At 38.0% G+C, this 18386-nt stretch overlaps 1 protein-coding gene across 1 annotated transcript; it reads left to right on the forward strand.

Moving 5' to 3' along the window:
- The first annotated feature begins 8227 nt into the window (after positions 1-8227).
- On the forward strand, positions 8228-15334 carry LOC114293825 (L-type lectin-domain containing receptor kinase IX.1-like). Its single transcript, XM_082897301.1, has 5 exons — positions 8228-8765; positions 13439-14223; positions 14307-14690; positions 14887-14954; positions 15106-15334. Exons 1-5 carry the CDS (start codon positions 8228-8230, stop codon positions 15332-15334), a joined length of 2004 nt encoding a protein of 667 aa, XP_082753427.1.
- Positions 15335-18386: the final 3052 nt, after the last annotated feature.

The raw sequence follows: 18386 nt of genomic DNA on the forward strand, positions 1-18386 counted from the left end.
TAGTGGGACCACTTCCAACAGCACCCGACAACATAAAGTTCTTTCTCGCAGCAATAGACTACTTCACAAAGTGGGTGGAGGCTGAAGCACTCGCATCAATAAAAGAGAAAGATGTAAAGAAGTTCGTCTAGCAGAATATCATAACCCGATTCGGCATATCCAAGGCTCTAATATCTGACAATGACACTCAGTTCAATGGCAAAATCTTCCGAGGCTTTTGCGAGGAATACAAGATAGAATTTTATAACACTACACCAGCATACTCTCAAGCGAATGGCCAGGTAGAAGCTTCAAACAAAGTCGTCTTAGATGGTTTAAAGAAAAGGTAAGAGAGAGCAAAAGGCAAGTGGACTGAGGAACTTCCTCATGTTTTATGGGCTTACCGTACCACATCTCGACGGTCAACTAGTGAAACGCCTTTTTCTTTGGCCTATGGCATGGAGGTAGTAATCCCACTGGAAGCAGGCCTCCCCACTATTAGAAGTGAAAATTTTGACCCAAACTTGAATGAAGAAGCCATAACCTTGGAACTCGACCTTGCAAAAGAGAGAAGGGAAAGAGCTCTAGTTCACATTGCCTCATACCAACAGGAGTTATCCAGAAAATATAACAAAATGGTGCATCCGAGGCAATTCAAGATTGGGGATTGGGTATTATGCAAAGTAATGGGCAACACTTTGGTACCCAAAGATGGCAAGTTGGGACCTAACTGGGAAGGACCATACAAAGTGATTGGTTTAGCAGGAAGAGGGGCGTATCACTTGGAAGATGGAGACATCAAGGCTATTCCCAGGCCATGGAACACTGTCAATCTCAAGTTATTTAATTTTTAGCTTTTTCTTAGAATATTTGTAATTTTTTCCCTTTTTCAAATAAAACAAGTAGTTTTTTCGGCATAAGTCTTTCTACTGTACAAGTTGTTCTCAGTCATTGCCAGCAAGGGGCAATCAAAAAGTTTGTAAGGAATAACCAAACATCGAGCTCTCTTTAGCTAAGATCAGGATCTAGGCTGAAGAAGGTTGGTAGAAATAACCAACATTTAGCTCTCTTCAGCTGAGATCAGGATCTAGGCTGAAGAAGGTTGGCAGGAATAACCAACATTTAGCTCTCTTCAGCCAAGATCAAGATCTAGGCTGAAGGAGGTTGGCAGGAATAACCAACATTTAGCTCTCTTCAGCCGAGATTAGGATTTAGGCTAAAGAAGGTTGGCAGGAATAACCAACATTTAGCTGTCTTATTATAAAAGGCAACGATTAGCGCGGTGTAAAAGTTATAAACAACAAGAGAAAAAAACAGACAAACTAAGCCGAGGTATTCATACCAGCTATTCCTTTATTCCAGTTAATACTGTAGCCCGGTATCTAGGCTTCTTGGTCTTCAAAATTGCCAGAAACCCAGAAGAAGTCGTCGTCATTCACGTCTTTGTCCGGTGTATTTTTAATTATTTTATCTCGGCGTCTTCTTATTCTTAAATAATATACCCAGTCGTCCTCATTTTGGCCGAGTGAGTATTGATGGAATAGCTCGGCCAAATCGAGGTTGAGGCCAAGCCGGCGGTTTAGTTCATCGATGCCGTTTATTATTCTATACGAATTTGTGGAAAGTTGGGTGGGGCAGAGTCTGGTCTACCTAAGGAATTCACAAAGGAGAGGCTAAAAGGGAAATCGAAGAGCGACTTCTATAATGGATATTACGGTAAAGGGAACAAAGTCTGATTTTCCCCAGGGCGTGGTATCTAGTTCGGCTAATGAGAGATGTACATCATCAGGAATGTGATAATCCTTTCGAAACTCGGCTATCGCCCCAGGTGAGTCCACCAGGAATTGGTATTTACCCATTTAACTTAAGTTGTAAATAAATTAAGCCAAGCTCAGCAAGATTGAGGCTTTGGTTGCCTCGGTTGAGCAAAGGTGCCTAGGGGCAAGGTGCAAGGGCATGCCTGGCCAACCTAGTCAAGTCTGCAAAGTGGAAATAAGAAGTGTTATGCCCAGACAACTAGACCGGACTAAGTAAACAATCAATTTACAAAAAGAATGGTAAAATCTTAGCTCAGTCACATACGGGAAATGGGGGGCTAACACAAAACCATTAGCTCGGTTGGAGGTTAGTTTGCAATGTTATATCCAAGTGCTTAGTTCGGTCGTGATCAAGACTACAAGTTTAATAAACAACATCTAGCTTGGTCTTAAAACAACTTGGGATTTGCAAACAAGTATCTAGTTCAGTCAAGTGTGCACCTATCACAAACAAGTTCTTATCTCGGTCGTGGTGTTTTATTGGATCAAAAAGGATTGCATTCAAGATTGATTAAAGAACCCAATCAAAATACAATTGAGGTCTGGGCGTGTGGTTTTTGGGTTTGTGGTATTTCTTCAAACATTATAGTGTATATATAAACACAGGTATATATTTACATATATTTCTATGTTGTGCATACGCATGGAGAAAACAAAGGCGTAAGAAGGATTTGAGCCACTTATAGTCGCAAAATGAGAGATCAAAGATCAACACAGTAAGGATGCTTGCTGGAGCACAAGTTTTGCAGATACTGTGGTCGTGAAAATGAAAGCTCAGAAGCGTGAAGAGTGAGAGAAGATGAGCAGTGGAGTGTTTTTCAAAATAGGGGTACTTTTGTATAAAACACACGAAATGGGCGGGATTGTTCAAAATTTTCGGAGTACGAAGATGGCTGTGACAGCTATACTTGGCCAATGGGAGCCAGCCACATGTCCAAGGGAATAGAAAACGATTCAGACGTACAGAGCGATTGAAAAGATGTTTATGAACTGAACTAATCGGTAGCCCAGTAGAACATGAACTCGGTGGGACTACTTGCTTTAGCTCGGTTGGTTTTGGACTTTTAGCTCGGCTGGTAACAAGTAATCCCAAATCATGCATTGTAGATGGAATTAAGGGGCAATTGAGAGGGAGTTTTTATGTGCATTTAGGGCCGAGCTAGGCCCAGATATTGTAGTGGACCGATCTATGGGCCGTAGTGAAAAGGACTTGGCAATTGGACCTTGCTTCTGTTAGCTAGGTCTAAGTATGGTCACAGTTACCTCAATCGGAGTGGTAATAATTAGCTCAGTCATAGTGTTCAGATTCGAGGTATAGTTGAACAGTGACCGAGCTAAGCGTCGCTTGGGGATGTGCCGAGCTAAGTCTGTCTGATGGCTAGGGGTAGCTCGGTTGTTTGGTCGTATTACCGCGGTAAAACCATCTCACTTGGTTAGGCAATGAGGGGGGTGTAGAAAGATGAGCATTACCTTTCTGATTCCTAGGAGGACTCTACATTAGAGAAAAAGAGTCCTACAAAGATTGTGCCACGTGGAATCTATAAAAGCTCATAGCAGGACCTATGTACATGTATTACAGTTTTGACTCTCAAATACACAGAGCTTTTGTCTATTGTCTATTTGTTGACTTAGGCATCGGAGAGGTATCCGGTACACACCCATCAGCTAGCTCACGTTTGTGTTTTCAGGGAGTAAAGCGACGACGTTTGGAGGAGCGTAGACTTGATCAACAGAATTATACGAGAACATGATTTCGTGCTCGTACAAGTATAATTTACTCATAAATCATATGACTAACAAATTATAACATCATTTTTTTCATTCATATATGATTAACAAATTATTGAAGAAAAAAAGCTGAAGTGTTATGTGTATAGGCACAAAAATTTCTCAACACAAAGACGAAAATGCAGAATCAACATTTGATATACTGTGAACTAGTAGATATGCTCTTCTCGTGGTTTGAATTTTGGAGACAAATCATGAAGCACGCTCTCGAGGTTTGATTTTCGTGTATTTTTTTGGGCTAATTTTTTTTTTTTTTTTTGACTTTGAGTCTTCAAACCATCAATTTACCCTTTAAATTGAGCATTAGTTCACTTTAGAGTTTGTTCTATATAGACAATAATTTGCTACAATTCATTTTGCTTTGTGTTGTATTGAATTTTTTACAAAATAATTAGTTGTGCTTTGTTTGTTGCATGGAATTTGGTTGGATATTTGTCTCTTACAAAAATCTATTGTCCTAGGAAAATATTATAGAAACTGTTCAGAATCCCTGATCTAGGGTCCATATTTAAGCTTATTATTGTAGACCTCGTTATAAATAAATCCTAGAATTAGATTGTAATTTCTGGGTGATTTTATGGTCCGTAGACCTGCTCAAAAAATATTAACTACATCGACAGTTTGGGATGAATAATTCTATGGACCAACACATATGGATCCCGAATTTACCCCAAATGGGAATGTGTGGTTGAGATTGAATTTGTGTGGTGTGGGATCCATATATAAAATAAATTTGAACCACAAAATGATAGTCCTAGGTAATTCCCGATTAGTTAAGTCTAAGTTTATAGTATTACTGATTTGGGAGTGAACTAATTAGCTTAAGGGGTTAATTTTTCAAAATGTAATGCTACAATCCTAGAAATTTTACCCTAAAAAAAATAACAATCTACGAATCAGATTCATTTCATACTTAAGACACACTACACCGGTTCAATTTCCGTCACACAAATACACTTCACCCAATGGGTCCATAGCATTTTTGTTGTTCAAATTGATAGTCAGGTGAATTGTGATAATTTTAGTGACAACAGTGGATTTGTTTGTGTGTGCGGATACAATACATTCCCAATTCGATACACTTCTTACCCAGATGAAGGAGAGGGGTTTGATCCCAAGTCTCCAAAAAGAGACTTTACCTGCTAAGCTCATTGTCACTTTCTTTATATGAGCCTTCTTTCCCTGCCCAATCTCTACATTGAGTTGTGGCGTGTAGATTAAGGCGGATTGTCACTATGTTCGAGTCCAACAAAACAAAATATTGAAGACAATTTTGTACGTTAAATCAAGCTCTCAACCCAATTGACATTCCAAACATAATTGAAGCCTCAACATAGAATAGGAACCATATGTGTTTTGTGGTTGTGGAATATGATTGACTTTGAAACTGCAACCCTCCTATTAGACTTTTGTGTTTTCCCAAAAAATGAAAACAGAAAACAGAAGGCAAAATCATATGTGACAGCGAAAATGTTTGGTAGCTCTAAAATAAGATCTCTAATTACGTGGCACTAGCCCACGTGTAATTATTGTTGTTTTCCATTGGTGCTTTCCGTCTTCTTTTGGCCTGCCAGCTCTATTTAGAGCTCTTAAATTAGAGTTATGTATCATTGTTGATGTGACAATAAGAAGGCTTCCAATTGTCCATAAAACACAACGCCTGACTATGGCTGCCTACAACTCCAGAAATACTCATCTCTGTTCACCAGAGCTTCTTCTTTCTTTTCTCTTCATGTTCTTCTTTCTGTCAGTTTTCTCGTTTGTTTCTCCCTTATCTTTCAACTTTGACAGATTCAATTCAAATAACCATGAAATATATGAATTATGAGGGAACCATTCAACTGACCTTAAACTAGCGTGACATAGGCATAAGCGGGAAGACAGAACAAGCCACCTATACAGAATCACTGCACCTTTGGGTGCTGAAAAATAGCATTGTTGCCTTCATAACTTAAATCTCAAGAAAACATGCAACAAAGACCAAAATGATAGCATACATATTTTGTTTTTGGTTTCTGCTAGCTGTTTTGGCTAGGATTGGTTTGGAGCACTTTGGGCTTGATTTTGCTCTTTTTGCTCTTTTTGTTTTGGGTTAATTACATTTTTTAACAGAAGAACCAAATTGAAATTAGATGTAAAGAGTGGGGATCAAATTGTTTAAATTGAAACTAAGGCAAATTACAATGGTAGTCCTTGTGCTTTGATCATTGTATTATTTTAGTCTTTGTAATTTCAATTGGCTAGATTTTGATCATGAATTTATGATTTTGTCTCAATTTGGTCCAATTAATTACAATTCTTAGTATTTCTTTATGGTCTCATGTGTCATACTTTAAGGACAAAATTATAACCTTACTAATCTTAGTGAATTAATTTCAACTAATTTAGTGATTATATTCCTTAAAAAACACTAACGATATTATCAATTTGACTAAATTGATATAAAGTTTAAAATTAATGGTCAAAATCGAGTCAATTAAAAGTGTAGGGACCAAAATGATACAAGAAATAAAATATAGAGACCACCAATGTAATTTGCATTTGAAACTATAAAAACCAAAGTGAATTTGAGCATGTGTTGAAACTGTAATTTACCCTAATTTTTTTAATTTATATTATCAAGGGAATGGGATAGGATGGGATGAGAGGGGAGGGGAGTTGAACCAACTGTACAGATTTTGAAAATGGATAAAAATATACTAATGGTTTCAAATGTACGAATTTTGTATCATCTAGTTTTTTTAAGTTTTACTTCTATTAATTTTGTCTAGGTAGTTTTCAAGTTGAGATAAATTGGTCCAATTCAAATAATTATAATTTTTTGAAGTATGAAGGGTTGACCTGGTGATAAAACCTTGGTTTTTGGAATGTGCTTGTTTCAAAGTTTAGGGATTAAAACCTCTTAACTGCTAATAATTTCTTGAGGCTATCGGGCTAGAAAAACAAACTCTTGAATTAATTGTAGTGTATTTGCAGAAAACTCTTTGCCGAAGTCTTGTGCACTACTAGAGATTAATCGGGTTTTGATCCAAACACTTTGGTGCCAATAAAAAAAAAAATTATAAATTTCAAATAGAGTCCCTAAAATATACATTTTGTGTCATTTTGGTCCCTAAAGTTTTACTTTTGTTGATTTTGTCCCTTAATATTGCAATTTTATGTTCATCTTCTTCATCCTTATTTCGAGACCAAATTGACAAAAATTAAAATTATAAGAACTAAAATGACATAGAACATATACTTAATAATTACATGTGTATTTTATTATTATTCCGTTAAATTATTTAGATGGTCCGTTTACAATTAGACTAAATCAATTCAAATTAAAAAATTTATTAAAATTTTAAGGACCATAAATGTAATTTATGCTTTTAAAAACTGAGCTATATGACCTTGTTTGACCTTGTAATTTCGTATGACATAAAAATTGTTGAACTGCTAAACTTGAATAAAAAAATGTAAACTCGTCTAGGACTACAAGTCAATAAGATAACAATAAAAAAAAAATAAAAAAATTATGTACGCAGTACTTTGATTGGATGAAAAATATTTTTTATGAAATTTTTTTCTTAGAAAATATTTTTTTTTATGTTTGGTAATGGTGGTAGTGAAATGAAGATGGAGGTAGAGATGGTGGCATGGTGGTGGGGCAACGACAGTGATGGTGACGGTGACCATGATAATGGTGGTGTAGTGGTGAAGGTGGTGTCGTGACAATAGTAAATTTTTAATTTAGGAATCGTTTTTCTTCTTTTAAAAGTGAAAAAATGTTTTCTACTAAAATAGGCTTTTTTCTATTGATCATGAAAAATGTTTTTTTACGAAGTTTCATATTCTATTATACTAAATATCAAAAAATACGAAAAATATTTTTTGAAAAATATTTTTTACTCAAACAAACGGAGCATAAATTTGAGGAGAGAGAAAATGAAAAAAGGCTGCAAAATTAAATCTCCGTCACTCATGTACAACTAAAAGTCGAGGATCCGATAATAGTGCTTAAAAAATTTCCAAGCAGTGTTCTCAATTCATTTGTGAAAGAAGACCAGCGGTGTGACTTTGAAACAGAGCACACAATGACTGATTCAGCAAAATTCAAACAAGACTTTGGAACAGGAAAAATGCTAGGACCCAAATGTTTCACCACCATTTTTATAAAATGTCTCACATATGTGTGACCATATAGGTCCTATGTAAGTTTCATATCTATATGAGATATTTGATAAAAAATTTGAGTCCCTAACAATACTCTTGGAAGATGTGAAGAGCGGGATCTGGAGTGTGTCTATTTTTTTTCAGCATAGATAGAGATCCCCTCCAATCACCACCCCCACCACCCCCACACACACGTGGCGGGTGGTGATTGGAGGAGAAGGAAAAAAAAAAAAAAACTGGCCAATAGGAGGGAAAGGGAGTCAAAGGGGGGTGGAAGGGAAAAGGGGTTTGAAACATTTTTCTTTTCTTTTTTTTCATTTGACATACGTGTTAGCTAGGCATTGGAGAACCGTAATGTTGATATTAACGGGCCGTCCGTCTATAACTTAATTCATAGAAAATGTAACTGCACATCTATACTATTATATATATGAGACTCAATATAAATAGGTATTTTCATATATGCTTCCAAAGTAGTACTCAAAACCATGGTTGTGCCTGTTTGCAACTATTGGAACCCACTATTCCCATCAAGTATTATTATGCCTTGTTCTCTTCTTTTCTTCTTCACCCTTTACTACTTCCCTCTTCATGCAACTGCGCTAAGCTTCAACTTCTCCAAGATCGATCAAACGCTTCAAAATATCGAGGTGATAACCAATCCACCTGCTCATATCAACGACAAAGGCATCCTAGTCACCCCAAACGATGTAGGCACGAACCGATCGCAAAGAGCCAGTCGAGCCAGGTATAAAGATCCTCTTCACCCTTGGGACAAAGCTTCTGGAAACTTGATAGATTTCAACACCTATTTCTCGTTTGTTATTGATTCACAACGAAGCGATAATTATGGAGATGGGCACGCATTCTTCCTTGTTCCTAATGGTTCTACTCCCAATATCACAAGTGGTGGTGCCATGGGGCTTCCAATCAACCCCCAGACAATCAAATGGACCACTCCCTTTGTCGCTGTGGAGTTTGAGACCTGTCCAAATAATGTTTGGGATCCAAAGGAAACTCATGTAGGTATCTGTATGGGAAATTTTCCGACCACACTGCCAACTCAGTAATTCAGCTGGAGAGCATTAGCAGAATAGATGACACCTGACTGACCTGCAACAGAAATATAAGAATCCAGCGGTGGTTCGTCCACTCGGGGGCACTCCGATGATCAAGTCAGTATATCTCTCAAAGATAATCAATTATTCAACTTACAAGCTTGAGCTTAAAAAGCATACCTTAGACCCGTGGAGGTGCCTCTCTTTTATAGCCAACATAAACCTAGTCCCAATAGAAGCCTAACTTCTATGGACTCAGGATTACTGCTAATCTTGGACTCCCAGTAAGATTAGGATAAACTCTCTAAGAGTCTTATCTTAATACAAACTGAAGTCTTCTCTCATTCTAGGACTCTTATCCCTTATCCAGGTTGAGTTCCCTTTTCATTCTAGGGCTCTTGTCCCTTATCCACTTATCTCGGATTCCGATATCTTCAGAGATAACCTCGGCCTTGCCGAGATCACCTCAGCGTCACGACCAGGACACGTGGCACCTCAGTTGACACGTCGGTGTCACCTTGCCATGTGTTGGTACTCAAAAAATATATCCCCACAACTGCCCCTAGGTTCTATTACCTTGGCATTCTGAGTTGATGGAACCTACACTGTTCGTTCATTTGTGCCCCTTTGTCCGAGATCAGACTCGCCGACCTCAAAGTTCCCTAGACTTTACTGTCCACTGGAGTCAAGAATCAAGTTTCATGCTTTCCAAGCTGCTTGAAATCGCACCTCCTAGCCGAGGTTCTGGTTTCATTAATTCGTAAACTCCAAGAGCTTTGTAACTGCTCCACTCACACTCTCTGGTGAGTTCCCGATTTCCAGTCATCTATTTGATTCCAGCAATTTTCATATCGGCGTTCATTTCACTTTGTAAGTTCATAAACTCTTTACTTGCTATTAAGCTCAATCTTTCATAACTCTTCTGAATCTGTTTACTTGCCATCTGTTGCCTTCTATTTTCGTCTGTCTTCAAGTTTTGAATTGTTTGAATGCCTGGCAGTGTTCTTGTCATATCCTCTTTCTGTTGTTAGCATCGTGTCTGGGTCATTACTTTCTTGTTCTTCACATACTTACTTAGTGCCTGTGCACTTGGCTTTATTCTTGAACTTTGTCATCTTCTTGACTATTTTTCTCTTTTTTCATTCAATCCTCTAGCTTTTTCTCTTTCTAGCTCTTTTGCTTAAATCCGTCATTGTTCCAAGCTTTCAAGCTTCTGCAACTGTCTTTGTTCCTCTCCTCCGGTGAAGCTTACGTCATTCTGTCATTGTCGTCAGACTTCGGCAATTCTCATTCCGGCTTCCCTCTTTCTAGTAAGCCACTGTTCCTCCGGGTTTTATTTCTTGTTGCTTTCCAAGAAGCTCTGCTTCATTGTTAATCACCATTGCTGTTTTACCCGTTGTTTCCAAATCATCTTCTTGAATACACACTGTTCACACATCTGTTGATTTCTGCCACTGTGCTTGGCTTGACACACTTGTGCAATCTTTTTGTCTTGATTTCCTGATAGCTTCATCACCATTCTTGATTACGAATTACATTCTTGTTTTTGTTTTCTGTGTCTTTTTCCAGATTCTTGCTTTCAATCCTTGCCTTCAAACTCTGTGGTGCAAATCGCCGAGAAGAGCCTTGATCAAACTCTTCGGGAGATCGATGCTGAGCTCGAGGCCGAGAAGGCTGTTGAGAAGTCTTCCCAACTATCTTCTATATCCTGCCATTGATGCCGAGTAGTTTTGTTTCCTTCTTTTACTCCTTGTACCTTGTACCTTGTACTTTGTCCGTCTTTGTATGCTTTTAATCCGGCCGACGTGCCTTTTTTGTAGTCTGAATAATTTATTTTTCAATATTCAGGCCGAAGTGCCTTCTTTCTTCTTTAAATGCATTTCTCTGATTTCTTCTTTGAATGTATGTCTTCTTTTTTTTGCTCTTATATGATTCTATACTTAGAATAATTTGCATGTCTTCAAAGTACACCTTGACTGTGCAATCTCTTCGGGTAAAATACCTCTGTCACAACTTCTAATCTTGCTCATCTCGGCCTTGTCCTAACACTTGAAAATATTGTAACAAATATTTTCACAAGTGTTGCTTAGGACTTGCCACTTTCTCAATGTCTTCTATCAAGACTTCAGTTTTGCATATTTCAAGTTTTGACAATCTGGTAGTCTCGGCAAGTACGCAGATATTGCTTGAACTTGACTTTAACTTGTAAATTTTTTTCAAAAATTTCAACAAGTGTTTAACCATCATCCTTTATTATAACCTCGACTTAACTTCAGCTTGTAAATTTTTCTCAAAATTTCAACAAGTGTTAAACCATCTTCTTTTATCATAACCTCGGTTTAATTATAACTTGTAAATTCACACAGAATTTCAACAAGTGTTTAAACCAATCTTCTTCCGATACGACCTCGGTTTAACTTCAACTTGTAAATTCACACAGAATTTCAACAAGTGTTAAATATCACATCGGTTTAACTTCAACTTGTAAATTCATACAGAATTTCAACAAGTGTTAAACATGACCTCGGTTTAACTTCAACTTGTAAATTCACACAAAATAAGTGTTAAACATCATCTCGGTTTAACTTCAACTTGTAAATTCACACAGAATTTCAACAAGTTTTTAAATATCACATCGGTTTAACTTCAACTTGTAAATTCACATAGAATTTCAACAAGTGTTAAACATCACATCGGTTTAACTTCAACTTGTAAATTCACACAGAATTTCAACAAGTGTTAAATATGACCTCGGTTTAACTTCAACTTGTAAATTCACATAGAATTTCAACAAGAGTTAAATATGATCTCGATTTAACTTCAACTTGTAAATTCACACAGAATTTCAACAAGTGTTAAACATCATCTCGGTTTAACCAACTTGTAAATTGCTACAAATTTCAACAAGTAGTAAACATCATATCGGCTTAACCAACTTGTAAATTGCTACAAATTTCAACAAATGGTAAACATCATCTCGGTTTAACCAACTTGTAAATTGCTACAAATTTCAACAAGTGGTAAACATCATATCGGTTTAACCAACCTGTAAATTGCTACAAATTTCAACAAGTGGTAAACATCATATCGGTTTAACTAACTTGTAAATTGCTACAAATTTCAACAAGTGGTAAACATCATCTTGGTTTAACCAACATGTAAATTGCTACAAATTTCAACAAGTGGTAAACATCATCTCGATTTAACCAACTTGTAAATTGCTACAAATTTCAACAAGTGGTAAACATATTCTTCTTCTCTCTGCCCCTTGCATGGCTTCCACATACTCCTTTGCGAACCTTATAAAAGGGCTTCAACCTCGCTAACTACAGACCAACCTTGTGTGTTTTCTTTTTTATCTTCTGGGATCTGAGATTTGCTCACTGAGCTCTTCTCTTTTCGGACTTAAGTGCCGAGATCTTGCCTGCTAGAATCTTGGATCTGCTCACTCAGGTTGAGCTCTTCTCTCCTCGGACCTACTCATCTAGGCCGAGATCATGTCTTCTAGGATCTGGGATCTGGAATCCGGGATCTGCTCACTGAGGTTGAGCTCTCGTCTTCTCGGGCCTACTTGTCTAGGTTGAGATCATGTCTTCTCGGATCCGGGATCCAGGATCTGGAATCCGGGATCTGCTCACTCAGGATGAGTTCTTCTATACTTGAATATTATCTCCTTAGGAGCGCTCATGCCCCCTGTCTTTGCATCCCTTCTGGAAGGGTCTTCGTTCCTCCGCAGGTATCTATCCTTCCATACCTGGAGGTCATCTTCATTGTAGTATCCGTTTCGATCTGTTGTCTTTGGTGCGTCACCTTCCTGGCCAGCGTCTTTCACTTCGTGACTCTGGTCACGAGTTTCTGTGTTGCTATTGTCCCCTTCAACGTCGAGGTTGATAGATCTCCCATTCCCAGCAGGAGCGTTGTCTCTAGTCTAATCCTTCTGTTCGTCATTGGCCATCTATTCTTCTTTTTTTCCCACAGACGGCGCCAAATTGTGTAGGAAATTTTCCGACCACACTGCCAACTCAGTAATTCAGCTGGAGAGCACTGGCAGAATAGATGGCACCTGACTGACCTGCAACAGAAATATAAGAATCCCGCGGTGGTTCGTCCACTCGGGGGCACTCCGACGATCAAGTCAGTATATCTCTCAAAGATAATCAATTATTCAACTCACAAGCTTGAGCCTAAAAAGCATACCTTAGACCCGTGGGGGTGCCTCTCTTTTATAGCCAACATAAACCTAGTCCCAATTGAAGCCTAACTTCTATGGACTCAGGATTACTGCTAATCTTGGACTCCCAGTAAGATTAGGATAAACTCTCTAAGAGTCTTATCTTAATACAAACTGGAGTCTTCTCTCATTCTAGGACTCTTATCCCTCATCCTGGTTGAGTTCCCTTTTCATTCTAGGACTCTTGTCCCTTATCCACTTATCTCGGATTCCGATATCTTCGGAGATAACCTCGGCCTTGCCGAGATCACCTCGGCGTCACGACCAGGGCACGTGGCACCTCGGCTGACACGTCGGTGTCACCTTGCCACGTGTTGGTACTCAGAAAATATATCCCCACAGTATCGATATCAACTCTCTCACATCTAACGCTACTCAAGTATGGTACAATAACATAATGTATGGCATAGAAAATGAAGCTTGGATTAGTTATGATTCTAGTTCACAAAATTTGAGTGTTATTTTCACTGGTTCTATAAATAGTCAAAGAATCAAAAGTAGCCTTAGTTACTTGGTTGATTTGAGAGAGTACTTATCAGAATGGGTTACAATTGGCTTCTCAGCTGCAATAGGAGCCTATTTTGAGAAACATACAATTAAATCATGGCAATTCAATTCGACTTCGCAAATTGATGTGCCAACAGAACCATATCCCAGTCCAGCTTTAGCCCTAAACACAGTCATCCCTAGCCTTAGGAAGAAGATGGGTGCAAAAACCAAAAAGGCACTGGTAGTAAGATTGATTGTCTGCTCTTTGGTTTTGGTTGGTGGGTTGGCTTTGGTTGGCTTTGTCATGTGGAAGAAAAGTAGAGCAAAAGAAAAAGATGAGTTTTCCATTGAAATATCCATGAACAATAAATTTGAGGCAAGTACCGGGCCAAAGAAGTTTTCGTATGGTCAACTATTTTGTGCAACAAACCACTTCGCAGTGGAACAGAAGCTTGGAGAGGGAGGATTTGGTGGGGTTTATAGGGGTTTCTTAAAGGAATCCAACTCCTATGTTGATGTGAAGAGGATATCAAAGAGATCAAGACAGGGAATAAAGGAGTACGCATCGGAAGTGAAGATCATTAGTCATTTGAGACATAGAAATTTGGTGCAACTAGTTGGTTGGTGTCATGACAAAAGAGAACTCCTACTCGTTTATGAGTTCATGCAAAATGGAAGCTTAGATTACCATCTATTCAAGAAAAAAGTTTGTTGACATGGGCAAGAAGGTACAAAATTGCTCAAGGCTTGGCCTCAGCATTGTTCTATCTACACGAAGAATGGGAACAGTGTGTAGATAGGGATATAAAGTCAAGCAATGTCATATTGGATTCAAATTTCAATGCCAAACTTGGGGATTTTGGATTAGCTAGGCTTGTTGATCACATAAAAGACTCTCAAACAACTATTTTAGCAAGGACTAGGGGCTACATGGCACCAGAATGCCTAATCACAGGCAAAGCTAACAAGGAATCAGATATTTACAGTTTTGGAGTTATGGCATTGGAAATAGCTTGTGGAAGAAAACCTATTGACCTAAAGGTCCCAGAGAGTCAGATGAGAATGGTGGAGTGGGTTTGGGACCTCGATGGTACTGGTAGGCTTATTGAAGCATTGGTCGATCCAAAGATATGTCCAAATTTTGTTCAAGAAAAAATGGAATGCTTGAAGATGGTAGAGCTTTGGTGTGCTAACCCGGATCACAATCTCCGCCTTAGCTTTCTGATACACCTACTAAGCTTAATGTGAAGCTCAACTCTACTGATGGTGTCCCTCTGGATGATCCCACTTTATATCGCGAGCTTGTGGGTTGCTTAGTTTATCTGACGGTTACTTATCCTAATCTTGCCTATGTTGTTCATGTGGTTAGCTAGTTTGTTCCTGCTTCTCGCTCCCCATATTGGGCTACCTTGGTTTAGATTCTTTGCTACCTCCGAGGTACTATCTTTCAGGGTTTACTATTGTCCTCTACTTCCTCTTTGGATTTAGTGGCCTATACTAATTCTAATTGGGTTGGTGATGTTACTAATCGCAAATCCATGTCTAGTTTCTGTATGTTTCTTGGCGATTCCTTGATCTCTTGGAAAAGTAAGAAACAAACTGTTGTTGCTCGCTCTATTGCCGAAGCTGAGTACCGTGCTATGGCTTATGCTACCACTGAGATTGTTTGGCTTTGTTGTCTCTTATCTGATTTGGGTGTCCCTCAGTCTTCTCCGACCTCCCTCTATTGGGAGAACCACAGTGCTATTCAGATTGCCCATAATACTGTCTTCCATGAACTGACGAAACACATTGAGATTGATTGTCACTTTGTCTGACAATATCTGCATTCTAGCTCTATCTCACTTTCTTTTGTCTCTTCGGCTTTGTAATTTGCGAATTTCTTCACCAAGACTCACACTACCATTCAGTTTCAGTTTCTTCTTAGCAAACTCTTAGTGTTTTTTGCTAAAACACCTTGAGTTTGAGCGGGGGCGTGAGAATATATTGTGTATAGAATTAGGGAAGATTGTATTGTGTATGGAATTAGGAAAGATTGTGGTGTAACTATTTGGCTGTATTTCTTTTCTCGTATTTTTCTTTTTCAGTCATAGGTTTAGGGTTATATAAACTGGTGACCTTCTTGTAATAAAACATAATTGAATATACAATTTCATTCAATAAACTTACATCAACAACAGGAAAGAAAGAAGCATCTGTAACTTATAGTTTTTCTGTAAATAAGGAGACAATTAGACATAAATTTTGGTTTTGACAATTTTGGTTTCTATTGGGCCAGACAAGCCCAACCCAACCTTACACCACGTGCCCACGCCTAGGCCCAACCAACCGGATGGACGGACGGTGAGGGCGCGCGTGTGTGGTTTTTGTTTTCGGTCCAATGGGTTTGGCCCACTTCATCCATAACCTCACCCTTCCACAAACTTGGGTACCCCTTGGGGCCCATCCCCAAGTATCCCAAGCTAAGGTATATAAACCCATTCAAACCATTAAGCCTTTCCAATGTGGGACAAGCACATTTCACAAATGTGTAGGAAATCCACCTAAATACATTTCCACGAACCCGAAAATATGCGTTAAATTCTCATTCATCCGGAAATAGTTTTGAGCAACCAAATACACGGTTTTATTCACTGCGTGGCATTAAACATGAACCCAATTAAAAACGTTAAAAATAGCGCTTGGGTCCCACCTTAATTAATGCTCAAATCTAGCAAAAAATAAGGTTTTTTCAAAAGTTTCAAAAACCATTTTCCAACAGTTGATTAGGAAACATCTTAGCCATTGATAGAAAATGTATCTCTCATACATTTTGACACATTTTGAAATACTTTTTTGTGCTTTATTAAGTTTTGCAAAAAGAAAAAGTTCTTAAAATTCAAATTCATAAAATTGTATCAAAGATTAACCTCATTTCAAAAAAGATTAGGTGATAGTTATAATATCAATTGAAAAAGATGCATTAAAAAACTTTAAGTATGTTGTATTTGGATTGTGGATTTGTGAAGGGTTTGTAGAAGGAAAAGAAAATGATTCTCTTTTTCTTCTCTACAAACCCATGATCCAAGCACGCTTTTGCATCTCAATAGGAAGAAAATGAGAAGTTCTAAAGAAAAATTACAGTCTAAAAATGGTTGATCAATACCTAAACGATTGCGCTGCAATCCTCGTAAGAAGGAAGCATATTTCATTACCATTTTCTACGATCGTGTTCCATAACATTTTTTATCACTTCAATGAACATGCTCTGTTTTCTTTTTCATTACAAAGTAAAATTCTCAATCAGTCCATGAATCTCTCTCTTTTTGATCAATCTTTGAATATAAGTAGGGACAAGCCACATACCAGTGGGGTACGTCCAAAAGTTTTTGGCTTTTATCGTGTAAGAGAGGTGTAGCGATCCTAGTTTTGCCACTTTCGCTGAGTATGTTGGGAATCGAGCTGCCCGGTCAGCTCGCGGGGGTCCAGGAGGTAGCACCCCTTGGCGGTTCCTAGGGCAACGCCCTGGCGGGGTTGAGGGGCAGCGCCCCTGAAGCAAAAATGCAAAATGCTTTAGAAGTTGCTTGTCCCCTCAAGCGGCCGTTTATGCACTCGAGCAGAGAATGTTTGGTTCCAGAATATTGACCTGTTTGCAAAAGTACTGGGAAAATGTATTTGACGCTTGAGCAGGGCTTTCCACGCTCGAGCGGACCATGTTATATCAGTTCGTGAATTTGATATTTCAGATCACTTTTGTATATCTCTCTCTGTCTAAAAACCCTTTCCTCTCATTTCTCTCTACATTTCCCTACGCCAAATTGGATCAAAACCTTGATTTCTCAAGATCCATTAGAGTTCTGCCATAGGTTCTTCATCAAAGTTGGTTAACTTCTCGAGGGCTTCGTTGTGTGTGGTGAAGATCGAGTTTTGACAACGTTGATTTTAGGGGTTTCATCTCATTTCTTCTTCAAAACTTGAGGTAGAGATTTTCTTAGAGTTATATATGTATATTTATAAGATCTATATGATTTTCGAAATCATTTTTCAATAGCTTTGAAAATTGATTGTTGATACAAGAAGTTAAGCAATTTTGAAAGTGGGTTTGCCTCTTGTTCTTTTAAAATGATCTTATGTGTTTTGATCTTCGTTGATTGAAGAAAAGATGATTTTGGAAAGTTTTCTTTCAAAAGATTTGAGTTGTATAGTTTTGGTGAGAAAACCTAGAATTTGGGAATTTTTTTTAAAGGAGACTGAAAATCCATGAATGATATTTTTATATTTATTTTGTGTGTCAAAATAAATGGATATTTGGAAATTTTCTTATTTATATTTATATAAATGATGAATTTCAGGGAATATGAGAATTGTTGTTCATTTTGAAAATTATTGTTCAAAACGTTGAAATAGTTTTGAAATAACTAATTGTTGAGGATACTTGAGAAGATGGAATTGTGTTATTCCTTGGATGATGAATTGGAATAAAAGTATTTATATTCATCTTGTGAAATTGGTATATCAATTCATTTGATTACATTAAACTTTTAAAGTTGATTTGAAAACTTGCATTGAGAAAAGAATGTTGAGAAACAGGTTTTCATGGAATGGTTTTAGGGTAAATAGTTGGTAAATCTTGATAGGTGGTGTAGATGATATTGAACAAGTTGGCCTGAGAGTCTGGGGTGAAAGACCGAAAACCCGTGTGGATAGGTGTCGAGCCTTCCGGTTAATAGCGGTAAAAATGACAATTTGGTAGTACTTGAATAGTCTACTTGCAGACACCGACCTAGGGATTACCAGAGTCGTATTTACCGCCCTTGAAATAAATTGATAAGTTTTGAACAATTGAAATTGCATGATATCACTGAGCATGATGGTTTTCAAAAGATGAAA

The sequence above is a fragment of the Camellia sinensis genome, chromosome 12, assembly GCF_055761805.1.
Source record: "Camellia sinensis isolate YWXY chromosome 12, ASM5576180v1, whole genome shotgun sequence".
In the NCBI taxonomy this organism is placed as follows: Eukaryota; Viridiplantae; Streptophyta; class Magnoliopsida; order Ericales; family Theaceae; genus Camellia; species Camellia sinensis.

Excerpts from the sequence above, each read along its gene's own strand:
- LOC114293825 (XM_082897301.1), top strand. The coding sequence starts at position 8,228 with ATGGTTGTGCCTGTTTGCAACTATTGGAACCCACTATTCCCATCAAGT. Across the intron at positions 8,766-13,438 it reads TCCAAAGGAAACTCATGTAG|AAAATGAAGCTTGGATTAGT; the intron begins GTATCTGTATGG and ends TGTATGGCATAG. Across the intron at positions 14,691-14,886 it reads AAATGGAATGCTTGAAGATG|CTAGTTTGTTCCTGCTTCTC; the intron begins GTAGAGCTTTGG and ends TCATGTGGTTAG.